Below are 25,553 nucleotides of genomic sequence, written 5' to 3' on the forward strand. Positions count from 1 at the left end.
ATACACAGTTAAAGTGAAGGGTTTGTGGGATTATTTGATGCTAAAAGTTACATGTTGACCCAACAACATTCGACCGTGCCAGCACACCAAGGGTCTTACTTACGGGCTCGTTTTCTAACGTTCTGCATTTATGTTTCCTGAGTGATGTCTTTCAGGAGGGAGATAAAAAAGGGACTGTAATCCTTGGATCCAGGACGCTGAACAAACCTCATCCCACCATTTTTCTTCTGACTTGAATTGATGGAAGCTCTCACTCAGGCCTCAGGCTTCCATCCCACAGTTTGACATTTCAAAGACCCCAGATAGTTACAGTTTATGATGTTTGCTTTGGTTGGAGACGAGCTGGAAAAGCTTATTGTCAGATCAGATAACAGAAGAGAGGGCGGGACGTCTGGTGTGACGTCTTCATTATTTCACAAAGCAACACAGAAGAGATATAACACCTTCCATAGTTTGTGAAGGTTATCCTGACAGTTTGGACGATCTTTTTCTTTTTTTCATCCCAGGTTTAACCGAAGAGCTCTACGTCCAGAGGATTTTTCTAAAATGCTGTTTTAATTCATTCACACAACTTGGCAGGTTTTGAAAGCTGCCATGCTCAAACTGAAGTTATTAGAAGCATAAGACACACTTTAGTTATAGAAGAAGAAACTGAAACCTGATGAAAGCGAAGCTCTTCTACGTCATGTTACGTAAGAGCAGAGAGCTGGATTTTGAAACAGTGTTCCTATGTCAACAAAATGACAGTAATAATAAATCTGCGTGTCTCCATCGGAGCCATATATTCAGTCACTCATTAACCGCTTCAGAACCTGACAGGAAACTGCTTCTCGGTTCTTCGTGGCAACATAAGGAAGTGTTGTCCTGCGTGTGTGGATACAAAAAACCCCTTCCTGTTGGATCACAGTGAATTCAAGAACGCACTCGGGTACGTGAAATAAGTTTAATATCTGATATGATGATGAATAATCTTTATATATATATCTCTAAACATGTCAACTTTCAGGTTCATCATGAAGCATTGTTTGTTCAGGCTTTGGACTGTAATTAACTACATTTTAGAAAGGCTTATTTAGGTACTGTGACAGTTGTATTTAAGAATATTGCTGATATGAAATCGTACTGAATATCACACTTTAACATGTCATGATAAGATGATTGCTACAGCGTTTAGAAGTTTCCTTTGTTTTACTAACTCAGACTGATAAAAGCTCTTTATTCTTCTTGGTGTGTTTAACCAAAGCTACAAGTAAAAAAACGACTCAGTGCTGCTTGGGGGGAACTTTAAATAGAATAGATGCTGCTGTGTACACCTGAATTGATTTCTGTTTGCTCCTCATTTCAGTGCTGCTACATTTTAAGAATGTGTTGTTTTCTCACCTTATCACCTGGGTCCACGTTACCAGGTGACAGGTGAGCAAATAAACTTCCTGCAAGAGAGGAAAAAGAGCAAGAGTGTGAGTGAGCAGCAGCCACAGAGATCCCTGTTGCTGGATCGGAGTTTTGATTACCTGGCTCTGATCCACGAAAGCTTCATGACGTACCTGGCTCACACGGCCCACGCCCAGCTCTATGCCCTCTGGATGAGCTGCGTGGGCTGGACGCTCACGGTTGTGGCCATGGGACTCATCCAGTGGAGGGTTTGGCATGTGTCTGACGTGGAGGTCATCAACTCTGGGGTGGCCTGGGTTGGCATCTGGAGGGCCTGCTTCAACAGCCACACCCTGGTGACACCCAGCTTTAAGGTTATGCACTGCAAGTTCATCAGCCTGACCGAGGCCTTCACCCCCCCGGAGATCGTGGCAGGTCAGGTCCTCATGCTCCTGTCTCTGCTGGTGGGACTTTGTGGAAACGCTGGTGGTGTTTATTCCCTGAGAAACGTCTACTTTGGGATGGAGAAGAGCTCACCGATTCGTTTGACGTTCTTTACCTCTGGTGTGCTGTGCCTGTCGGCGTCAGTGATGGCACTTATACCTCTCCTGTGGAACATAGGCTCAGTGGTTACCAATCAGACCATAAAGTTTCCCCCTGACTTCAAAATGCCCCCAGCTCCTGATTCTCAACAGGTGGGGCACGGCATCGGGGTGGGCTTAGTGGGGAGCGTCCTGTTGATAGTCTCTGGGATCGTCTTCTGCACCTACAGGTTACCTGTGAGGTCACAGCCTACAAGCCAGCAGACTTTGAGGGAGGAAGTGAACCCGGACTGCTGGTCACCCTCAAACATCAGAGGAAAATATAACCTCGCCTTTGAGACCCATGAACACGTGTGATTAGGCTGACTCCTGTTTGAATGGGAAACAGAACTTACAGAGGACAAGAATCTGATTTTCACTCTTCCTTCAGAAAATCAAAAATGCATTGAAAAGAATTTCAATGTGCTGGCAGGGATAAGCCCTCCCTTTCTTTTTTTTTTTTTTTAAAGATTTGTTTTTGGCCTTTTGCCTTTATTGATAGAGGACAGTGGATAGAGTCGGAAAGGGGGGGAGAGTGGGGAGAGACATGCGGGAAGGTGGCCACAGGCCGGACGCGAACCCGGGCCGCCCGCGCGAGGAGCGAGGCCTCGCAACATGGTACGCGCGCTGTCGCTGCCGCTGAGCTATCGGCGCCCCAAGCCCTCCCTTTCTTATCCAATGAAGATGAGACACGTGTTCATTAAACAACTCTGACAGATTGTTTCACATTTCGCTGGGTCTTAGAGGAGAAACCTAAAGACATCTGTAAATGGGCTGATTTCTACAGGACGTCCTCTTCCATTTACTTCTGCAGTGTAAATGAGAGACAGGTGATGTGTGAAGCCCTCCTGATTGGCTGGTTGTTTGTGTTGAATTCAGTGACACAACTGTGGCGTTACAGACTGTTGAGATGATGAGAAACTAGTTTAGCATCAATCAATCTTAAAAAGGATCAAGGACAATCTTTTTGACTTCACTTCACGCCCCCTGGAGGACACCAGCCGTCACTGCGATACTCGTCATAAAAGATCCAAAAAAAACAATAAGTTTACGTATTACGTTTTAGAAATACTGATAACTGACGTGCTGTGAAGGATGTAAACTCTTGCACATTAATGATATGCAGAAGTGTGTTTGGATCGCTAATCAATAGTCTAAGTATGCAAATAAAGTGTGCACACTTTATGAAAGGACATTTTGTACATCCATGTAAATTTAGTTTGGTGCAAGCAGGAAGTGTTTGTTTTCACTGCAGTACAGAAATAAAGAGTGACTTTTGTTCTGAGAGCCACCTCTTCACCAGGGTGCTTTACACAAAGTCTATTATCATAAATGTTAAAATGACTCACCAAGAAACCAACATTCATCCACTGTGTTAGAAGAAAACCTGTTGGCCAGTTATAATCTGGAGCTGCTGGATGTGGACACAAAACTTTCAATAAGCGATACAGGAGGAAACCCACAATAAAATGAACAAAATGCCTTTTTCTTTTCTTAAATATTTTTATTCAAAAAAAGCAAAAAGCTCATCTCCAGAATTTCAAACCATCTGTATCAATGTTCCTCTGATAGTGAACAGTGCCTTCCCCTGACTGGGGACGTTCACTGACGCATGATGGAAAGAAGACAAGAGTCAGGCTGAGAAAGTCCAATTCAGAAAACGTTGATCTCTTTTATTGTACTCACCTCTGGGAAGTGACACGATAGGATCATATCAGTGATGACTGAATGTGATTAAAGGATCATTATATCATTTTATTTTGATCCTTTCTGGTGTGTGTTGAGGGGAAAGCCAGTATGCTTCTGAATTTGTATTTGCCACAGTGTCCCAGAGGTGCACTTCAACTATTGTCCTGGGCAGATTGAACCTGACGTTGAGTAAAATAACCACTCTGTCACACGTTGGTTATTCCACTCTTCAGGAGAGAAGCGTCTGATCATGCGTCTATGTTTCTTATTTACGGTCTCATACGAAGAACAAAGATGACACAGTTTGGGGCTGTTCGTTTGAGGAACTTCTTACAGTACACCGACTAAGAGTTCATTCCAAAAAAACAAAACGTTTCTGACACCAACGGATAACAAGTCACTGTTCATAGATGACCATTTTCCCAGAACAAACTGCAGAAGGACAGATTCCACCGAGCTCAAACACTCTGTCAGCAAGCAAAATATTTGCATAAAGGGTATATATACATTTAGATATATCATTACAGAATGACTCCCTCAAATATCAATTAGAGACGACAAAGAAGAAACATGTGGCATGTCATTCAAACACACTAATACTGAATACAACATATACAAGTAAAGCACATTTACCATTAACAAAACGTTTAATTCCTCAGATATTACCACATCAGTTCAACTCTCACGAGGTTGTTTGAACATGGCACACAGAGGCTGTTCTTTTCTAATTAAAGTCCTTGTGGCGTTGATGGAGGCTGCCCACAGCTGTTGACTGTCCTGGATGTTATACGTGGAATGACCTGCTCAGTCAGTGGATGACTCCTCTGTTAACCCAACACACAAACTTCATTTTCAATTTCCTTTTTTAAGGGACTGACCAGTCTGCCGTTGTCATGACGACTACGAACAAACAAAAAGAGTCAATAAAAATCTTATTCTGACATTTCCTGCACCGCTGATAGCGCTCTGCTGCAGCTCCTCAAACACTGAGCTCATAGGGACTCAAGTGGCTCCATTAGTTAAGACGCATTTTTAAAGCTTTAGCATTTGCAAGTTCACTGGTAACTTTGCGTCAGAATTGCGTGATGACACGATGAAACAGAGCGACTTTGTACCAAACGGGAGAAATTACACCTGGACATGACCAACATCAAGAAATGTTTTTGATTTAATTCAACAAGAGGTTCAAATCTACTTCGATTCTTTGAAGACAGCTGACACAAAGAAGGTGTTACATCATTATCATCATCATCTTGAAACTGTGTGGTGAGATGACAACAATTCATTTTTTGAGTGAACTATTTCTTTTTGACATTTTTTCCTAAACAGCCTCGTTTCCTTATGCTGACACCGAAAGACGAGATGAGAAAGCAAACAAACAAATTATTCAATGTTGATATCTATTGCTCTGTTCAACAGCGTGAGCATCCCTGCACTTTAGACTCTTTTTCTCCTTTTCATTGTCCTTACCTCGGTCTGTTCATCTCCCTGTCCTCTCCCATGGAAGCCCTGATAGAGTCAGTTTAGATCCAGATGGTTTGAAACTCAACAAAAATACGTACATACATACAAAATAAAATATAAAATAAGAAAAAAAGATTTAGAAATGCAGGAGGTTTAATCGTTCCAAAGTCCGCCGGTCTGTTCTTGATAAACCTCGATGACGTCTTCATCCTCCATCCCCAGCTGACATGAACAAACAACAGTGATGCATGTTTTAGTAACTTGTATTTTTGTATTTATTTATTTGTCTTCTGAATAGACCGCAGCTCACACACTGATGAGAGAGGCTGCTGTGTAGTCAGACATTCAGGAGTCACTTATCCATTCATAAGTTGGGTTCGAGTGTCTTGTCCAAGGACACATCGGACATGTAGCTGCAGGAGCTGGGAATCAAACCCTTGACTTTCTTGTTGACAGCCGAAGACTATTTGTATTTCACATTCACAACTTTAACTTTCATTTGCAGGTTATATGTTATATGTTTTTGGAAAACAAAATTAAAAGGTTTTTTTTCGTGATTGCAAAATTAGGATTTAAGATCCTAATAAATATGTGTGACACAAGTAACTACACTCTGGATCAACAGAAAGGGACAAAGGGATGCCAAGTCAAGACAGACCAGTTTACCTCTTTTGGAGTTTGGTTGTCTGAGATTCTTTGTCCCTCAAACAGGAACCTTAGCGTGCTGGCTGGGACACCCTGTAAGAAAATAATGGACATGACAGTGAGAGATAACGTCTTCCAGTGTTGTTGTAACTTAACCACTATGACAACGGTACATTTCCAGACCCAGAACCTAACAAAGGAGACTTTTCTCAGAGCTTCATTTATGGCCTGGAGTCAAACTTGTGTCAATCAGTGACAGGGAGGGGCCGATGTCATTTCCCTGTTACCTGTCTCTGGCTGTAAGACTCCTTCAGCTTCTTCAGATGTGTCGTCATTTTCACCTTAAAGTGGATTTCACTGCTGTCCTGTGGACATAAGGAAAAAGAGATGATGGAGTGCAGCCAAATTACATCGTCGTCACTTTTTAAAAACTATTATACAGGAGAGGTAAGTTTATTTATATAGCACCTTCCAGACACCTTTACAGTTTACACAGGCACAAAAAGCCTTTTTATTGAAAATTATTTTGGGTGTGCAGATAAGAAATATATAATTTCTACACAATGCATACAACAGTTAGACAAACTATACAGTACATGAGCGCAAAATCAAGTTGCAAGTACACACGTATAACACATGTGCACACCTGTTACAGGTAAACATCCCTTAGGCAAACACGTAGAGCAAAAATCTCCTGAACATCATACAGTGATGTCACTTAAACAAGATGAAAACATGTTGAAGGGGAAGCTGCACATGACATCGACCAAACACACAATTTGATTCGAGTTACATGTGATATAAATGATGCATAACTCGATCTTTTAATTTGAGATAATAAATATCCTAGTTTTTTTAAAACAAAATGGTCACTATAAGCTTCCTACATATCTTACTGTACAAACTGTGTGAAGACAACAAAAGCATACATATATACAGTTCCATATCATCTTGATCATTGAAAAGACTTTTCTAAAGAAGCAAAGAGCCTGACAAAGTTCTGACTGATGTTCACAGATAACACTGATCTATTGTCCTTGTTTACAAACGTACCTGACCAATCACTTTTAATTTGATGTACTCTCCATCCTTCTTGTCTCCTCCGTCTTGGCTAGAAGGTTTTGTCTCCTTAAATTCAACACAAACAGGAAAAGTTCAGCAGCAGAAAACATCTAAACGCAGCATGTTGTATATAAAAAGTAGGCCTGAAGGCTCCATTCAGCTGGTTTAGCAAACACTGACTGAGCTATGCATGTTTACAAGTGTAGGTATCACTTCATATTGTGCAGCTGGTCTTTGAAAATTCAATAAAAGCACAGTTACCTGCAAAACTAAAGAGCCAAATACTCAGTGAGTTTTTGGCCTGAAGCTAAACGAGCTAACAGTTAGCATCTTAAACAACCAGCTACGAGGAAACACAAAAAACATTAAAACATTATCCTCTGTCTCTTTTTTTTTTTAATTTCCTGATAACTTGAAACAAAACTGTATTTTTATAGACATCGTCCTACCGTATCTGACATCTTTTCCCTCTGTGTATGCAGTTAAAAATAAAGGTACAATAGATGTAGCTAACGTTAGGTTTCAGTTGCTGTTCAAGCTGGATGTTATGAGAAATCGCCAAAAACCGGCAGTGACGTATGAGTCGCTTCTTTCAAAATAATATCCTTCTGGCGGAAACCTCAAGTAGTTTTTTGTCCAGTTCAGTTCTCATATGGTCCAAGCATATTTTTTAGCATTATGCAAATGTACAGTATCGTTTGTGTTTATGAATTCCAAAAAAGAAAAATAACTCAATGCAGGTTTAATAATTACACACTTTATAAATGAGACTAATTTCCAGTCTTCACATTACTGTGATGTGGTGGAATTTCATTTCGCCTGAAAAAGGACACCAGTCATCGAAATTAACAAAATTAACAATAATTCTTAATGTAACGATTTTTAAAAAGCTAGAATTTGCAAAATTCTCCAAAACGCCAAATACAATGACATGTATTTATTTGACAGGTGTGATTTTATTAGAAGTGAAATATTTCCCTGACATCACAGCTTGTGTTTTTGTTGGATTCTTACAACGAGGTTAACCTGTCAAGTTGATCAGGACATAGACAAGGTATTTCCGGTTGCTAACTGTCAATATAAATCACAAAATATGAGCTTGCCCTTCGCGAGCGATATTAGGATTTTATTTTTTCAGAAAAAACACCTCCACTTCCTGTAGCCGTTGCTAGGTTACTCGTTAGCTTAACTAAAGTGGGGAAACGGCGAAAGAAGCGTATCTGTAGAGTGCAGCAATATGACAGATTTTATATAATTTTATAGTTTTTTTATCAGCACACGGATACAGATACACGCTGCTGGATACATCCTTTATTGTTAGTTTCTACCTGAACAGATCCACCGGGCTGAACAGTCGGTCATCGGGCCTCCTCGTCGTCGTGGCCCAGCAGGACTCGAGTGAAGTTGGGGAGCTCAGCACCAAACTTCTGCTTCCTCCAGCGTCCTCCGCGGGGCCCGGGGCTCCTGTCACCGGCCCTGTGGATGAGCAGCTGAATATAAACTGAATCAGTTACCAGGTAAAATCACGCCGGTTCGCCTTACTGGTTTATACATCACGTCTCATGGTAGCTTTTTGATGCAGCTTTGCATAGCTATGAGGCTAGTTAACTTTAGCATTAGCTTAGCTGGACAACTTCCCTTAGCCTGACAGCTAGCCACACACGGAACTATCAGCTAGCTCATCTTATAAAAAATAAATATGTCTCTCAGTGTGCATTTTGATCATGAGCTTAGGGTGTTTTCTTATTGCCACATTGTCTAGCAACAGTTGTAAGTAAAGCCTGCGTTGCTACGAAGCTAACGCTAGCCAGTTAAATGAAAGCTAATTATTTATATTAAAGGAGGCCTTAATAGTGACTGTTGTTTTTTTAATCAACTTTGCTGTAAGGTCGTGAGTTAGCAAGCTCGCTCATGTGGCTAGTTAAGAAGTTATTTTTTTTTAAGAATAATCATAGATGTTAAAAAAAATAATGTAAATGTAAAATGTCAAAGTCCATGATGATTATGTGAAGTAGCTGTCAGACTGAACGTCTTCAGATGGTGATGAAATCTGTGATGATTATAGTCTCTAATCAGCCATCTTGACTGACACTCATAAATAACAACCAGCAGTGATTGTGCAGACGAAAGAGACATAAACTGTTATTTTAAAACACCACTTTTTAAGTTATTCCATTTACTCTAACAACTAGAACATGGTGCCTTCCCAGCTTTATTTATTTTAAACAGAAATCACAAGTGACACTCTAAAGTAAAACATTTTATTATGCATTTATTATCCAACCCTGTGTAGAGAAGATCTGCTGATCAGCCAGCAGCTTCAGGCTCCCGATCAACTGCATGTCAGGATTTATGTTGTCCTTTTGCAGGAGAAAGGAATCCCTTTGATGGGAGAGTCCTCTTTCCTGGCCTCCTGGGTCAATCGCTGTGCCATGATGATGGGTATGTGTTTGTGTATGCATGTGTTTTTAAGGTAGTGTTACTAGTTGACAGAAAGCCAGCTTCCTCTTTTGTCATACCTTAAAACCAAAGGCATGTTTTTTTCCTCTTTAACAATGGGTCTTTGTACTTTAAAGTAAGTTGCATTGTAATATGTTACTTCAGTGGATCTTAAAGGAAACTAAATACATTTGATACTAACATTTGCACAAGGATTTAAACGTATGAATCTAATTAAGGCAAGCAATGACATTTGTGATTGTGCAAATCCCTGATTACATGGTTATGAAAAGTGGCTGTTTTACTCCTGTAGACTATTTTTTACTTTTGAAATACACTTGTATTTAATCTGGAACATTATAAAACTGAACTCTTTTCGTGGCTCAGATGAGCAGGAGGCGCTGAACTCAATCATGCAGGACTTGGCCGAACTGCACCGCTCTAGTCGACCTGCAATGTTCCTGTCGGACCTGGGCAAACCCAAAGCCTCTTCGCCCAAGAACCAGGTAATCATCAGTAACTATTCTGACCCAATAATGATGTCATTTAAAGTTTAAACTGACCATATCCTCATTATTTAGATGTTATGAGGACCTGTCACGGTTGTGACTTTTCATCAAAGAGGACTCTTCGTAGTCAAAGTGATCAAATCTAGCAAAACGTGCAAATCACCAATTTAGAAAACAGGGTTAGTTCTTAGAAATAGTGACACAGTGAGCTGCAGCGGTCCTTTCTGTGGTTCACAGTCACCTTTGATGAACAGGGTAAAAAGGGCTGAGTGGAATAATAATAATAACTTTTAAAATGTTAATTCTCTTTCTGTTCCATAGAATGACGTAAGAGTGAAGTTTGAGTTCAAAGGGGAGAAGAGGTGAGGCTTTAGCATCATATATCACATCTATGATGGAGTTAGTGCACACCTGTAGATGTGTTCCAATGACCTTTGACCTCTCTTCTTCTCTCCAGGATTTTGCAGTTCCCTCGACCTGTCAGGCTGGACGACCTGAAGGCGAAAGCAAAGGTGGCTTTCGGTCAGATGATGGACCTTCATTACACCAACAATGAGGTAAGATGCTGACAGACCTCACCCACCGGCTGTTTAACGTCTGATCTTGAAGTCAAACAAAGCTGCTTTTCTTTGTTGCAGTTGGTGATTCCACTGACCACTCAGGATGACCTGGACAAGGCTGTGGAGCTGCTCGATCGCAGTGTACACATGAAGAGCCTGAAGATCCTCCTGGTGCTCCAGAGCTCCTCTCAGGTCAGCAGCTCCTCCACTCAGTCTGACACACACTGTTCAGACTCTTCTACACTGTTAATACCGTCATTTGTCTTTAAAATGTAAACCTAAAGCTGCTTTTTCCCACTTCGGTTCTACAGAACACGTCGTCCAATATGGACCTCTTGCCGTCCCACGAGGAGCTGGACAACACAGGATTCAGAGTGGCTGAGAAAAACAGTGTGCTGGGTTTGATAGGTGACTAATGTCTGATAATCGAACTGTTGCTGAAATGAATAAGATAAGAAAGAAGGGCAAAGCACGATTTTAAAAGTTCTAATAAAAGGCTAAATGAATGTTATTCATGGTAATATTTCTCTGCGTCCGTCCTCAGGCTCTCATTCGACAGACCGCAGCTCTCCTCCTCCAGGATACATTCCCGATGCGCTGCAGCAAGTGGCGAGGAACGGCTCCTTCACCAGCATCAACAGCGAGGGGGAGTTTATTCCTGAGAGCATGGACCAGGTACTTTCAAACTGGACTTCAGTTTTAATTACCCACAGTGCACAGCGCTTGTGTTAATTGTTATTCAGAGGGCAAGCTTAAACGTGTGAAATTAGTATTTTGTTGTCCAGAGAAGGGCAGACTGTGGACATGCTCCTGTTTATGTGAAATCATTTTTTCCCTTCAGATGCTCGACCCGCTGTCCATGAGCAGCCCAGAAAACTCTGCGTCTGGAAGTTGTCCCTCTTTAGACAGCCCACTGGACAGGTCAGGACCCCAATATCTTATTCACACTACATAACACTCAGGCATAGAAAGCTCTGTTGTGATTTAAAACCACAGATAGTCCAATCCTTTTATATGTAGTATTATTATTATTTTCATGCCTGATAAAGCTAACATACCGTATATGCACAATGATTCTTAAGCAAAATAACAGTACAGATAAGATGTGTGAAAGTTACTCAGCAAATGTGGTTCAATGACCGATGTGTTATTTCATGTTTTTCTTTTGTCCAGTGACTACCCGAAGTCCAGGATGCCTCGAGCGCAGAGCTACCCGGATAACCACCAGGACTTTCCAGGTTAATGTTTGATTGAAAACATAAGGAACGGCCTCGATAGCTTTGAGTGCCTCTTTTCTCACGTTATCATTCTGTGTTTCTTCATCCTGTCTAGAGTATGATATCCCCGTGTTTGAGAAGTCGGGAAAAGGAGGAACATATCCTCGACGATATGGCATTCCTTTTGGCCTCCAGGATTACAGCGATGGTGAGACACTTAAACAGAAAGATTGTTTAATATTAAGAAATATTCACTCATGATTCTGATTGTATGAATATTGTTTCCTCTTCCCTTCCTGTGCTCGGCAGGGAGGAAGACCTTCCCTCGGGCTCGGCGAACACAAGTTCATGGTTTCCGCTCACCGGTAAACTTCAGCCCGACTGAGCAGTCGCCCAGCACCAGCAGTGGTAGCAGTGTCTTCACCCCTGACCTGGAGGAGGCCCCGGGGCCCGCCAGGAGGCCACGGAGGGGAAGCGACATTGAACCAAATCCCAACATAGCTGCTCCTCCAACCCTGTCTGTGATGGACATCAGCCCGCCAAGCCGCTGTGAGTTCATCGTTGTTGTTCAATGCTGGAAAAAAAGTCTCAAAGCCTCTGAGCTGTTCTTGTGCAGCAGGCTGATTTAAATGATGTTTTTCAGCTCCTCGTGCCCCGACCAACTGGCGCCTTGGAAAGCTCCTGGGTCAAGGCGCCTTTGGACGAGTTTTTCTCTGTTATGATGCCGATACTGGACGAGAACTGGCAGTCAAACAGGTCCAGTTTGACCCAGAGAGTCCAGAGACCAGCAAGGTGAGTCTGCACAGATCTTTCTGATGGAGTGTGGATATTAATAAAACAGTTGAAATCAACATGGCGTCATGTTGGTTCTGTCATCCAGGAGGTGAGCGCGTTAGAGTGTGAGATCCAGCTCTTGAAGAATCTGTGCAATGAGAGGATTGTTCAGTACTACGGCTGTCTGCGAGACACAATGGAGCGAACACTCTCCATCTTCATGGAGTACATGCCTGGAGTGAGCACTTTCTTACTCTGCCTTTAAGCTATTTCAATATAAATATGAAGAATAACTTCAGGATTCAAGTGTAAAATAATTACATTTATGACTGGAATGCAAGAATTGTTTGAAATACATATTTTATGTATTAGGGCTCCATTAAAGACCAGCTGAAGTCTTATGGGGCGCTGACGGAAAACGTGACGCGTCGCTACACCCGGCAGATCCTGGAGGGGGTTTCCTACCTGCACAGCAACATGATCGTCCACCGAGACATCAAAGGTGCTTCTTCTGGAGGATTATCTGTTTAGCAGATAATGAATAATGGCTGAAAAATAAACGTTGAAATGGAAAGTTGAAAAGCTGCGTCAACAGGAAACAGTTGCAGCTTTTTGACTTTCTCTTCTCTGCTCAGGCGCCAACATCCTTCGGGACTCGGTGGGTAACGTGAAGCTTGGCGACTTTGGGGCTAGTCGACGGCTGCAGACCATCTGCCTGTCAGGAACAGGGATCATGTCTGTGACCGGCACCCCCTACTGGATGAGCCCTGAAGTGATCAGTGGAGAGGGCTATGGGAGGAAGGCGGACATCTGGTGAGTTCTGGATTTCAGGGTAGAACCAAAGCTGATCTGTTAAACTTGCACAAAGATATGTTTGAGAGCTGCTCTGTCTGTTTGCCTTCAGGAGTGTCGGCTGCACCGTGGTGGAGATGCTGACTCAGCGGCCCCCCTGGGCAGAGTTTGAGGCCATGGCAGCCATCTTTAAGATTGCCACCCAGCCCACGAACCCTGTGCTGCCTGCTCACGTGTCGGACCACTGCCGAGATTTCCTCAAACGGATTTTTGTAGAGACCAAGCAGCGGCCTTCTGCTGATGAGCTACTGAGGCACATCTTTGTACATTAACCCCCCTCCCTGCTCTGCCTGCCTGCTGAACAGCCAGATATGGCCTTACCTGACGGGGCGTCCCTGCCTCTGAGCCCGCCCCTCCACCTCGGCGCTAAAACCATATTGGACTGACAGGACCTGGCTGGAAGAACTTGGGGGTTGTTGGCAGGATGGGAGGGGCATACCCGCTCCTCCCGTCTCTGTTTTTAAGAGACTGCCATAGAGGACATGAATTTCTATTTTATTTTTCTCCGCAAGTTGCACCTTAATTTGTCGAACATGGAGGAGTGGAGCACTTCCTCCTGACTCCTTTTTTATGTTTGTACGGTTTCTCTCTTCTAATCTCTTTGGAGTGGGAAGTGTCTGTGTTGTGGACCTTCAGGAGGTGATGCCTGACTCTAGAGTAGCCCCGCCCCCTCATCTTGCTGACCCGACCCCAGAATGTAGTCTCCTGCCAAAAGCCAGTGCGTCGGGTGACCGTGATGACCTGAGCCCGCTGCTAAAGATGAATTGAAAATCCCCGATGCAGAGAACACTCCCTGTTTCCCGTCTGTTCTGTCTCTAAACTCCTCCTCTTCCTCTCACATCCTTGCTCTTTGCCGTGCGTGTGCCTTTTCTGTTTGTTTGTTTATGGCAGTGTCTGAGTGAGTCTGAGGTTATGGATAATATCTGTTATTTTTAGCTGCAAGGTTTCTCTACATTGTTTGCCTTCCAGCTGAGCTGCCTTTTACCGTTAGCCCAAATCGAGCTGATCTCAGTTCAGCTGAAACGTCCGTGTCTGCCTTTTCAGCAACAGGAACTCCTGTCAGCATCCTGATCTCACCTCAACTCTTTGTCTGTCTGCTCGCTCTGGCTGGAAACCAAATCTCTACAGACTGCTCCTGCTGGTTTAATGGTGAGCTGTAGGTGGTGATGTGCCGTCTAACTGGCACTAAGACCAGGAGTCGTACTCCTCCTTCAGTCTTTGTGGGCGTCAGCGGAGGTTTATTTTACAATGCACCTTGTAAGTATTCAGTGGTCAGACTGGGAGCGCTCTCGTCAAAGCAGATCAGAGATGGAGAAGTCTGTTTTTGGTTCCCGTTGGCATGAATCGGTACACTCCTGGTACTGCTCTGTTGGTTACATCCTGTGAATGATGTAGTGATTGACAGAGAAGATTTATTCAATCAAGTTATTTGTAATTGCACATCGCAAGGTTTTATTTTCCAGCGTTTCTAATGTGAGTCTTTTGGCTCTGAGAGGGAGTGAATGGCACTGTTTCACTGTTTGAAGAAGCTCACAGCTGATTGGTCAGAGGTCTGGCTGTATGATGCTGTCTCGCTGTTTTACCTTGAGGAGCGGTCCTGGATGTTTTTAGCTGCTTAGCATCGATCCAGTAGTCAGCCTCGCTCTTTATTTGCTGCTGCAGTCGGTGCCTTTTTATGTTTCCCAGTCGAGGCGTCTCTGTGCCACATTGGAGCGCTCCTGTTGTGTCTCGTTGGATTTGTTTTTTTGTTTGTTTTGTGCACTCCTTCAGACGTTTACAGTTTGTCACAGCTTCTTTCATTGATGACAGACAGCACTGTTGTTGCCAAATCAAGACTTTAATCGTCACTTTAGTCGAACCCCAAACACTCCCTTCAACATGTGCTGGTTTCTGCTTGGCTCTTGGTGTGCTTTCTTCTCGGGCCGAGCTTCCATAACGTCTGTTTGGGGAAAAAAAAAAAACTGTCTGTGATCCATAGATGTTTGTCATTGCACCGGCTCCATAACTATGCACTGTAAGCCGCAAACTCACTGCACACACAAGATGGCAGGATGAAGTTTCTACAACCAGTAACTCTGACGTTGACCTGTGATCCTTCCACAACACCTTAAACTGTATTTACAGAAGTTTCCATGTGGAAAACATCTCGCCATGGAGCCCTTAATGGTACTAAGTTAATCTGAAATATGGCCGCTCCTCAGCTGATGAGTTTATATTCAGAGCTGTTTCTTATTTAAAATGCAATAATCAGTATTTTACCTCCACAAGTTTACCGGTACAGAATCATCTGGATGGATGTCTCAGACCCCCGTCACGTCCCCCTCCGTGCTCTTCGGCTGCACTTACTCAAACTTCTTTAAAGGGATACTTCACCCATTTGCATGAAGCTGTGTGTCATTAGAAACATGGTAGTAGTGTTGAATGGTCGTGAATCCAGCCCTCATTTTGCCCTGAGACGAGAAAAATGTGTTTTTCTTCGCCTGGAAGTTTTCTTCATGTGATGCAATATGACGCTTTTTGCATCACATGAAGAAAACTTTCAAACAAAAAAAACACATTTTTCTCGTCTCAGGGCAAAATGAGGGCTGGACTCACGACCATTCAACACTACTACCATGTTTCTAATGATACACAGCTTCATGTAAATGGGTGAAGTATCCCTTTAAATGCAAGCTCAAGGGACGCCACCTCACAGTTTACTTCTGGATAAAGCTATCATGGAATAATGTATGACTCGAGGATATATCTGAGTAAGATTAAGTTCACTACGTAATGCAGCCATCGCAGGTGTTATTTTGGCACCATGCGATCAAAGGAAGGTGGAGAGAGTTCTCAGTCAGGATATTTGCGTTTAATTCCTGGGTGTCGGAGCTTCTAGCGGATTTCGAATTGTGAGCTTGATTTCAAATACAGCACTTCTTTCGAGGATGTTGCTGTTGTTGTAGTTCCCCAAAGCGGCCAGCAGGTATTAGTGGCACACCACGGTATAATCATTGCACTTTCCCCCCCCCCAAAAGCAGCATTAGGTTATAGTTTTGAATAATTATTTTTTTTAGTTCTCACTGTTTTGTGAAGCTTCTTGATCTTCAGTCGGCCGACAGTGAACCCTGATCTCAGCTGATGGTTCCCATAAAAGCACTCATTCCACTTTTGCTGCTCTGGTACATTTCCATCTGTGCGTCTGTGATTGGTCAATGGATCCATGGTAGCGATTCTTCTTTTAAGAATCAGCCTTGCATCATATCATTGGATGTTGAGTATGAGGCGGTGAACAGTCAACTGTCTGGTACAGATAGAGATTCAGTTGTAAACGCCGCCAGCACTGGTAACCCTTGATACGCACTACCATTATGCACTATGATTCACTGATGTTTTTCTCGACCCCATTGTCGACTGTGCAGCTTCGTTCAGCGACCTTTTCTTTGCACATTTTTATTTTGTTTCACCGGAAGTGTGATTGTGACCTGGTGTGTGTGTGCGTGCGTGCGTGCGCGTGTGTCTTATCTGTGTGTGTGTGTGTGTGTGTGTGTGTGTGTGTGTGTGTGTGTGTGTGTTAACATTCGTGTTAGCATTGACTCAATACATGAATGTAATGTTTCAGTTTTTTTCACCTTCAGATGGCCTCGTTCACCACCGCTGGTCAGGTCTCCAGTACCAGTATTTGTCACCTGCAGACGCGAAGATACACCTGTAGTTCTCTTCTTCGTATCTAAAGCCACTGCTGCCACTCCTGGTTGTGAGTGTGTGTGTGTGTGTGTGTGTGTGTGTGTGTGCGTGCGTGTGCGTGCGTGTGCGTGCGTGCGTGCATGAGTGAGAGTTTAAGTTTGTAAAAGTGCATTTACTGCAACTCGTGCTCTTTGGACCCTTAATGCCTTGAGCATTCTGACTGTCGGGTTAAAAACATTAAAATAAGATTAAAAATATCTATAGATATGTACAAATGTATAAAAGAAAATGTAACCTTTTTCTAAAAAAGAAAAAAAAAATCAACTTATATCCCACGTTAAGGTCTCTGTGTATTGTAAAAGAAGCCATGTTTATAATTCTGATTGGTTTGTGACCAATACGCCTGTTTATATCAGATCTGTATATCTGTGGTACGCATAATTTTTTAATATATATTTTTTATTTTACTTTTTTTTAAAATGGGAGAGTTTATGCATGGTTGGGTCTTGAGAGACGCAGCAGTGCCGTTGAATGATTGCTGTTTTTTGGCAAAAGTCTGGAGTATTGCAACAGCTGTGTTCATAATTACAACAATTATGGCGATGAAAATAAAAGATATTTATTTCAAACTTTGGTGTCGTTTTATTATGAGCGTGTGTAAAGTGCAAAACAATTAAACTTGCAAGTAATGATTTGAAATAGAGTACAACTTTAAAACGCTTTGTGTCTTAAAAAGTATAGGAAGAATTTGATAAGCATTTAAAGATTTAATTTTAAACGTGTCTTATACCGGAAGTGTAAGTCTTTCCGGCGTTACACTGCTTGTTGCCCTCTCAGAGCCGCTCTCTCTTCAAAATTTGGAATACATTTGAACTACAAGAGTGGAACTACATTTCTGGTTTGATTTTATTTTTTTTCTTTTATTTTTTAATAAAAGCCTTTTGCGTAGCGGAAGTTCCTTAACTGACGGATGTGACGTAGCGAAAGGCGCGGAGGAGGCGCTGTTTCTTGAAGACATTTTGGTGAGTATAATCATAGATATATATATATTTAAAAAAAGCGCATTTGCACTGTATTAAGTCTAACGGCACTTAAATTCTTGCATATGTATGAGATATTTACACTTGAACAAAAATGGCAAAAAAAAAAGGTTTAAACCCCAAATATTGTTCCACATTTTGTCCACTGGAGGGCAGTATAGACACATGGCTGAAGCGAGAGCGGCTCTTTATTTCAACATGTAGACTTACACGTCCGGTAAAAACACTTTAAATTAAAGATTCCAAACACTTTCTATCATCAGATTATTTTTATTTTTTCACATTCATATACTGAGAGCTGTTTGCAGCATTTTGTTTTGTAAAGATATTTCTACACTACATTGTGAATCCTGAATTGGCACACACTGTTATAATGCCATAGTACACAGTGGAAAGGAATTTAAATCTGCAGGAATACAAAACAGTCATTCCTCATTATCAGGTATCTCTCAATAATTTAAATGCATTTTATTAATAATCACAACAGTGCACGCAGTACCAGAAGCTCCCTGCAGGGGATATAATATATTAAAGTGTGCAGTTTAAAGTATGTCACATTAAGAGACGAAACGGACACACCCGCTGATCCTCTCTCTAGTCTTTCTAAGGAACACACTCCTCCATGGCTTCCGCTGCAGCTGCAGCCCGGACCCTCCGACTGTCAGTACTCTCTGCCCGGACTTTAAGTGCAGCTCGAGTCGCTCCAGACTTCCAACCCAGGAGAAAGTTGAACGTCCGGGCGGAGACTGAGGCCAGGAAGCTGAAGAGCATCGATGACCTGCCGGGGCCCTCTTTACTCACCACTTTATACTGGTTATTTGTCAAAGGATATGCAGACAAGAGCCACTTACTGCAGGTACATTTCCCTCTCTACTTCAACGTGTTGTAAAGAGAATGATTTCAGTGGATTTATAGAAAAGTGATTGATGTTGTGTTTGATTTGCACTCAGTGTAATTATCGTATGAAGTTACTTTTAGTTTGATATTTTGTAGTAAAAATAAAAATAAAATGTTGTACAGTGTAGATCCAGTTAATTAAAAGGATTAACTGCACATGCATTGGTTTATACAGAGATCTTTGTGTGCTGATGTATTAAATTACTTCTACTTCATTCTACTCACTGATGTTGTTCTTTCCAGGATGTACAGAAGAGATTGTACGGGCCCATCTGGCGCTCCAGGTTTGGTCCATTTGACATTGTCAATGTGGCGACGCCAGAGCTCATAGCTCAGGTGATCCGACAGGAGGGTCGGCACCCAGTCCGAGCTGAGCTGCCTCACTGGAGGGAGTACCGGGACCTGAGAGGACAGGCCTATGGTCTGCATGTGGAGTGAGTGGAGACTGTCTGACAGATGCTGGACAGTAGTTGTGTTTTAGACTCTTTAGCAAGTTTCTTACTGAACAGATGAGAAGGACAAAGGTTGATGATTTACAGAATAGAAGTCTGTGCTCTTGAACAGGATGTGAGGGACTTCCTCGGAGCTCTTTCAGGATGAAGCACGTCTAATGCTCTTTTAACTTTTAGCACAGGGCAGGAGTGGTACAGAATCCGCAGCGCTCTGAACCCCAAGATGTTGAAGCTTCGGGAGGTTTCGGCCTACGCTCCCATCATCCACCAGGTTGTTGGAGAGCTGCTGCGACGTGTTGAGCTCCTCCGGTGTCGCAGTCAGGACCAGAGCACGGTCTCAGATATAACGGCTGAGCTCTACAAGTTCGGCTTTGAAGGTGGTTTAATAGTAACAGAGGGGATTGAGGTCGGGGTCAGCTGTAGAGCATTTTCTAATGTTTCCCAAATGTCTCCCCCTGCAGGTATCTCTGCCATCTTATTTGAGACCAGGTTGGGCTGCCTGCAGGAGGAGATTCCCGAGAACACGCTGCGCTTCATCAGTGCTGTCAATGACATGCTGACTCTGTCTGAGACTGTGGTCCTCTTCCCCCGATGGAGTCGCAGCATCCTCCCCTTCTGGAGACGCTTCGTCCAGGCCTGGGACGACCTCTATGACGTAGGTATGCAGCCGGACAATACTCTCTGCTCACAGCTTCAGTTTGTGATCACTTGCAGTTAAGTAAATCGTTTGTTTTTGTGTTTTTTTTGTACGGCAGCTCAGACCCTCATCAACAGAAGAGTGGCTGAAATGAAAGCTCAGGTGTGCAGCGGGGAGCAGATCGAGGGAATGTACCTGACCTACCTGCTGTCCTCTGACAAGCTGAGCACCGCCGAGGTGTACATCAGCATTACTGAGCTGCTGCTGGGGGGGGTGGACACGGTGAGGAGGGAGCAGTTTAAACACACAGTGAGGCTGTTTGTGCTTATACAGAAGATACAACGTTACATGGGTGTGTGTGTTCATGAAGCAGTAAACATATTTTTAAAGGTGTGTTCAAAAAGTGTTTTCTGGAGACGTTGCTTGTTACATAACCTTACAACAGACTGAATAATGTACTTCCTGCTTTTCCAACACAGGCTGCAGTCCAAAACATCAGATTTAGAGATCAGCTTTCCCTGCTCCTCCCGGGCCTCTTTTTCTTGAACATACGACACGTGGATGCAGATGATTGATACAGTCCTGAAACCTGAGGGTTTATGTGCAGCTCTTGAGTTTGCCTTGAAGCTGCTAACTGTTTATTTTAACTTGATGCCGAAAACAAGCTAACATCTTTGTTTCTAATGCAGGGACAATGACTCACATGGCCTCCACTGATGAGCGTTTACACACCCAATAACTCACATGTGCACAAAGTGCAGCATAACTCTGATTTCTTGGCGTTGTCCTGATGGGAACAGTGTTCAGTAGGGCTATGTGGTCTTATGCCAGCAGGGAAACATTCCTGAAACGCACAGGGAGAAAACACAGCAGCTTTAGTTGCTACTTGTATGCAGAGCTCGTCTGGCTGCATTCCCTGGTGAGGTTAAGGCTTGTTGGTGCAGTTTTAGCCGTGACGGTTTGAGAAATGTTATCTCCACCATAATGGGGCTTGAGGCTGGAGATGACAGAAATCACGTCTCTAAATCAAACGTGTACATTACTGATACAAAAAAGTTTCTTTGTACACTTTTATGTTCTTCTTTTTATGGACAGAAGTTGAACTTGTCATTTTGTCCATGTGGACGAGAGAAACTGAAAGTCTCCACATCAGTTTTACAACCTCTCACTCCCTCTCTCTCTCTCTCTCTCTCTCTCTCGCCCCGGTCTGGCCGCAGACCTCTAACACCCTCTCCTGGGCATTGTACCGTTTGGCGAGGGAGCGCACGGCTCAGGATCGACTGTACTGCGAGGTGATCTCTGTGTGTCCAGACAGACGGGAGCCAACCACAGACGAGCTGAGCAGGATGCCCTACCTGAAGGCGGTCATAAAGGAGACTTTACGGTGAGCTTGAACACGTGGCCCCTGGTTTGTATCAGCAGCGTGCTAACATACAGAAGAGGAAATGAGCAGTTCTAAACTTTCTGACCTGAGCTCACGCTTCAGATCGTGTCGCTTGCTGATTTGAAATTCAGTTGTCGTCTGTGTCTTTCGCCGCCAGTCTTTATCCTGTGGTTCCAGGAAACGGACGCTTTATCACAGAGAGTGAGGTCGTCGTGGACAACTACTGGTTTCCAAAAAAGGTAGGACATGACTTGTCATGTGTTTCTGCTAATAAAGCCAAACGCCTGCACTAGGGTGCATCAAAAAACACAATTCTTGAATCTTGATATGGCTGGGTGCTAAAAGTGTTCCAATATATGTAGAAACAACACATGCAAAATATTTTTCCAGTACATGATGATTTAGGGGTGCCACCGCACATCTGTTTTTGTTGGATAAAGTGGTTAACAGTACTCAATGGTCGCCATGGAGATCTGAGGTAAACAATACTACAGCTCAAGAAAACTGAGGAGATCTTTCTGTTTCAAGTGATCTTTCTGTGCTGGGTATGTATTATTGTTGAAAAGCTGATTGATAACCCAGAAGACCTGGCTTTCTTGGCCAGCATGAAGACCGACAGAGTGGCCATATTTGGTGTATTGGACAAAAAGCTGCAACTCAAGGTGAAGCGGCGAGAGGAGCGTCAAGCGTCAGCAGCAGCCAGGCAGTCCAGGAGTCTAAAGGAGCTGGAGGAGATGACGGCAATGTCCAGCTTCGAGTCGGAGAGTGATGAGGAGTCAGGGGAGGATACTAACACAGTCTATCCACCATCTGAGGGCGAATTATCCCGCAAATATAAGAAGACTGGAACAAACGTCTTAATTCCACATGACATCCTTAGCCGACCTAGTGTTGTGTCACTGGCTACAAGGTTGAAGATGTCAAAAATGCAACAGGCTGCCTTCACGCGTGGTCTTGTTGCAGAGTCAGGCGGTGAATGTACACATCTCTCTGCATCATATGCAACAGCTGACCGAGCAAGACGCCAAGTGCTGGAGGCTATCAGTGAGGAACAGCACAAGCAGTGGACACCACCTCCATTGTGCACCCTACACTGGGACAGCAAGTTAACACCAATGCTCAGCAATGTGCGCCAGTCGGAGGAGCGTCTTACAGTGGTGGTTGGAGATGCAGAGCGGCTGAAACTGCTTGGTGTCCCAGCGTATAAAAAGCAGACCAATGAGGCATGTGGGGCAATCATTGCACAGTTGACATGCATGTTGCTGCAGGACTGGCGCTGCGCTGACCATGTTGTCAACATGGCATTTGACACCACTGCGTCAAACACCGGCCATCTCACAGCAGCCTGCATTGCCATACAGCTCTCACTGGGCCGACCACTGCTTTGGTCTGGGTGCCGGCACCACATTGGCGAGGTCATCCTGAACCAGGTTTTTACAGACCTGAAGGTGGAGTCATCACGCTCGCCAGAGGTTAGCTTGTTCACCCGTCTCAGAGAGAAATGGACACTGCTACACGCTGCTGATGAGGGCATTGCAGCATCAGCGATCAAGGCGCTGGAGAGGCATCGCTGGTACCTGACAGGTGAGATGCTACCCCTGGGGGTACTATCTGGGGGGAGACGCAATGGCTAGGTTCAGAGTTCAGGTTCCATTTCCTCTCTCCTTCTCCCTGGTGATGTTGCTCCATGGAGCAGACCCTGGCACAGACTGACAATAACTAAACTTCAAACTTAATTGCTCAGTCTTACCATTAGGCCCTGTTAGTTGCCAGTGAGTTAGCCACTATATAAGGTTTGTTATTTTAAGTGTGTCAGTATCTCCCCTTGTGTCTAACATTAAAGTCAATTAAACTGTGTATGTGTGTCCGAAATCCATCACTGCTGTACAAAATTCACGGTAAGGTGACATAAACATGTCCCATTGACCTCCATTCATTTTATCCATAGGAAAAATGAAGGAGAATCTTGAAAGTTGAATTCTGAGAAATGCCCAAGTTGCCCAAAGGGCAAACAAACAACTTTGATGTTGATAACCCTATAGAACATGTTACTGTATAAAAGTTCACTGTCCTCAACATTTCCAGGTCAACCATTTGGCAATTAGACTAAAAATTGCACATTTTTCGAAAATTCACCAAAGTTCATGTGTGAGGTGGCACCCCTAAAGCTCAATGGAATTCCTCAAAACTTTGCAAAGGTCATTTTTATGTTAATTGGAACAACATGCAATGCCAGCCAAATTGATATTTTGAAATTAAAATTTAACATTGAAATTTGATGCACCCTAGCCTGCACGTGTGTGGAGCTGCTAAGGAGAGACAAAGAGCATTTATTTGTTCCTGAAGAGAGTCAGCAGAACCGTTACATGACAAAAAGTCAGTCTGTGTGACCGGGGTTTGGATGCAGGATTCATGGAGACGTTAAGAAGTTCAGATTAACACGTTTTCTTTTCAGACTCAGTTCCATCTGTGTCACTACGCAGCCAGTCACGATGACGCACAGTTTGCAGACGCAGAGCTCTTCATCCCCGAGCGCTGGCTTCGTGCAGAAGGCGGCTTCTCCCAGCATCACCCGTACAGCTTCATCCCCTTCGGTGTGGGGGTTCGAGCCTGCGTGGGGAAGAGGGTGGCAGAGATGGAGATGTACTTTGCTCTGTCCAGGGTGAGTGACAGAACAACACCAGAAGATTTCACTTTCCATTTGTTTTCATGTTGGATGATTTCTTTAGAAGGCTGACAACAATCAGTGTGTGTGGTCTTACAGCTTATGCAGCACTATGAGGTCCTGCCTGAAGATGGAGCCCAAGAGGTGGAGCCTAAAACTCGAACCCTGCTCATCCCTGGAAAGTCGATCAACCTGCGCTTCCTGCCTAGAGCCCGATGAGGGCGCTGATGAGCGCAACCTCAGCAGGTGTAAACGATTAACATTAAACTGTACACAAACACAATTAAAGCCACATCCAGCCTGCTGTACTGAGGCTGTCACAAGTTTCATTTACAGCACTTAACGAATCCTTGTGCTACGTTCAGACCAAACTAATGGATGCAGAGTCACTGATTGAACCTGTGTATTTGGATGTGTGTATTGTGGAGGTTTAGGAAACTTCTGGTGGGCAGAAAACGTGCTGACTCAGTGTGTTTGGCTCGTGTCATCTGTTTTAACTGAAAGTCATGAGTCAGAAGCTGATGTGTCGTGTCTTGTTCTCAGTTTAAGAAAAAGCTGTTTGTGGATGTGATGGTTAAAAAAACCAGCCTGTTATGTGATGATACCAGTTTATGTTTTAAAAACTCTGCAGTCTTAGGTCAACTTTATTTTTGAACTTTGAAGTCTGAAGTCAGCGTTAAGGAGCCGGCAGGTGAGAGGAGCGATATTGAGGGAAAAGCAGAAAACAAGGAAGGACAAAAAACGAAAGAGGAGGCTGAACTCTTACAAATCAAAAGGTACACATGTTAACATTTAATTCTGTGATATTATCTGGAAATGCATTTGTACACAATATATCTATCTATATATACATTCGTTTGTTTGTCGTTTTTCTAACATTGTAGATAGAATTCCTGTCAAAATGCATTTCAACATGTGATAAATCTCTTCAAATGTTTTGTAATGTTACGGCACAAATACAATGTATGTTTTCTGTGAGACTTTATCTGGTCTTATTCTACCCGATCATCTGTCTGTGGATTCTCAAGCGGTGCAGCCTCACATACATATATAAATAGATTCTGATGTTACATGGAGCGGGTTCATCGAGCACGTGCTTATCCCAACACTTGTCATCAGGAAGACAAGAAGAAGAATGATAAGAAATATGATGATGTTAAATATGAGGACAGAGCAGCCTCAGTGCAGCACTGACTAACACTGTAGTTATCCTGCCTTTTTATTTTGAAGGCTTGAAATATTCACATCCTGTGGAGCTCATTGTGATGAACTTGACGTCGTTCATCTTCTTCAGCATGAGGACGTCGTGCGTCTGTCAAGTGCACTGCAAAACATGTCAGCTTCAAGAGGCTTTATTTTAAGAGTGCGCGCGGAGGGATGTTTGATCACGTGCTGCTGGAGGTTTTAGATTTACACAAGAACACTAAATAGAAACACATTTAGGTATATTAACAATAAATCTACCCTTAAAATGTTGAATTCATTAACTGTAGTAAAAGATAAATTCAAAGTTTAATTATAAGAGGCAGTGAAGTTAATGCAAAGTACCATAAAAGTTATCAACTCTTTAGCACCTTTATGTTGGATTTAAATATAGGATTTAGTTATTTGATCAATTCCAGCATTAAAAAGGCCAACATTATGCATTT

At 43.2% G+C, this 25,553-nt stretch overlaps 4 protein-coding genes and 1 long non-coding RNA gene across 6 annotated transcripts in view; 3 read left to right on the forward strand and 2 right to left on the reverse strand.

Annotated features, from left to right (window-relative positions):
- Positions 1-2,385, forward strand: part of LOC306819031 (claudin-34-like) — a 33,562-nt gene extending 31,177 nt beyond the window's left edge. The window contains exon 2 of the mRNA XM_079336802.1: positions 1,438-2,385. Coding sequence (XP_079192928.1) covers positions 1,536-2,270 — 735 coding nt within the window. The 5' untranslated portion in view covers positions 1,438-1,535 and the 3' untranslated portion in view covers positions 2,271-2,385. The remainder of the gene's footprint in view (positions 1-1,437) is intronic.
- Positions 2,386-4,791: 2,406 nt separating this feature from the next.
- Positions 4,792-7,396, reverse strand: sumo1 (small ubiquitin like modifier 1). The gene is made up of 5 exons (XM_079336805.1): positions 7,262-7,396; positions 6,804-6,878; positions 6,038-6,115; positions 5,772-5,843; positions 4,792-5,327 (listed from the first exon to the last, which is right to left on the reverse strand). Exons 1-5 carry the CDS (start codon positions 7,271-7,273, stop codon positions 5,259-5,261), a joined length of 306 nt encoding a protein of 101 aa, XP_079192931.1. The 5' UTR covers positions 7,274-7,396; the 3' UTR covers positions 4,792-5,258.
- Positions 7,397-7,907: 511 nt separating this feature from the next.
- Positions 7,908-14,549, forward strand: map3k2 (mitogen-activated protein kinase kinase kinase 2). The gene is made up of 17 exons (XM_079336788.1): positions 7,908-8,329; positions 9,182-9,254; positions 9,639-9,757; positions 10,082-10,122; positions 10,218-10,317; positions 10,399-10,512; positions 10,632-10,728; positions 10,865-10,995; positions 11,162-11,241; positions 11,494-11,558; positions 11,653-11,745; positions 11,847-12,086; positions 12,181-12,329; positions 12,418-12,549; positions 12,684-12,813; positions 12,947-13,124; positions 13,216-14,549. Exons 2-17 carry the CDS (start codon positions 9,200-9,202, stop codon positions 13,433-13,435), a joined length of 1,944 nt encoding a protein of 647 aa, XP_079192914.1. The 5' UTR covers positions 7,908-8,329; positions 9,182-9,199; the 3' UTR covers positions 13,436-14,549.
- A 108-nt stretch (positions 14,550-14,657) lies between these two features.
- On the reverse strand, positions 14,658-15,920 carry LOC306819042. Its single transcript, XR_013778475.1, has 2 exons — positions 15,537-15,920; positions 14,658-15,499 (listed from the first exon to the last, which is right to left on the reverse strand). It is a non-coding gene; the product is annotated as an uncharacterized lncRNA (long non-coding RNA).
- A 1,721-nt stretch (positions 15,921-17,641) lies between these two features.
- cyp27a2 (cytochrome P450 family 27 subfamily A member 2) lies at positions 17,642-24,333 on the forward strand. Of its 2 annotated transcripts, none has more exons than XM_079335824.1 (10): positions 17,642-17,851; positions 18,468-18,725; positions 19,010-19,200; positions 19,396-19,595; positions 19,680-19,877; positions 19,974-20,137; positions 21,073-21,239; positions 21,397-21,478; positions 23,695-23,901; positions 24,004-24,333. In XM_079335824.1, exons 2-10 carry the CDS (start codon positions 18,492-18,494, stop codon positions 24,121-24,123), a joined length of 1,563 nt encoding a protein of 520 aa, XP_079191950.1. In that variant the 5' UTR covers positions 17,642-17,851; positions 18,468-18,491; the 3' UTR covers positions 24,124-24,333. The 2 variants fall into 2 exon arrangements, with proteins under 2 accessions (XP_079191950.1, XP_079191951.1); XM_079335825.1 differs by lacking the exon at positions 17,642-17,851 and adding an exon at positions 17,997-18,311.
- Positions 24,334-25,553: the final 1,220 nt, after the last annotated feature.

The sequence above is a fragment of the Symphodus melops genome, assembly GCF_947650265.1.
Source record: "Symphodus melops genome assembly, chromosome: 23".
Classification (NCBI taxonomy): domain Eukaryota; kingdom Metazoa; phylum Chordata; class Actinopteri; order Labriformes; family Labridae; genus Symphodus; species Symphodus melops.

Coding starts and splice junctions, on each gene's coding strand:
- map3k2 (XM_079336788.1), top strand. CDS start 9,200: ATGGGAGAGTCCTCTTTCCTGGCCTCCTGGGTCAATCGCTGTGCCATG. Junction 10,318..10,398: donor TTCATTACACCAACAATGAG/GTAAGATGCTGA, acceptor TCTTTGTTGCAG/TTGGTGATTCCACTGACCAC. Junction 12,330..12,417: donor AGAGTCCAGAGACCAGCAAG/GTGAGTCTGCAC, acceptor TCTGTCATCCAG/GAGGTGAGCGCGTTAGAGTG.
- sumo1 (XM_079336805.1), bottom strand. Junction 5,844..6,037: donor AGTCTTACAGCCAGAGACAG/GTAACAGGGAAA, acceptor ATTTTCTTACAG/GGTGTCCCAGCCAGCACGCT. Junction 5,328..5,771: donor ACAACCAAACTCCAAAAGAG/GTAAACTGGTCT, acceptor TGTTCATGTCAG/CTGGGGATGGAGGATGAAGA.
- cyp27a2 (XM_079335824.1), top strand. CDS start 18,492: ATGGCTTCCGCTGCAGCTGCAGCCCGGACCCTCCGACTGTCAGTACTC. Junction 19,878..19,973: donor GGACGACCTCTATGACGTAG/GTATGCAGCCGG, acceptor TTTGTACGGCAG/CTCAGACCCTCATCAACAGA. Junction 21,240..21,396: donor GTCATAAAGGAGACTTTACG/GTGAGCTTGAAC, acceptor TTTCGCCGCCAG/TCTTTATCCTGTGGTTCCAG.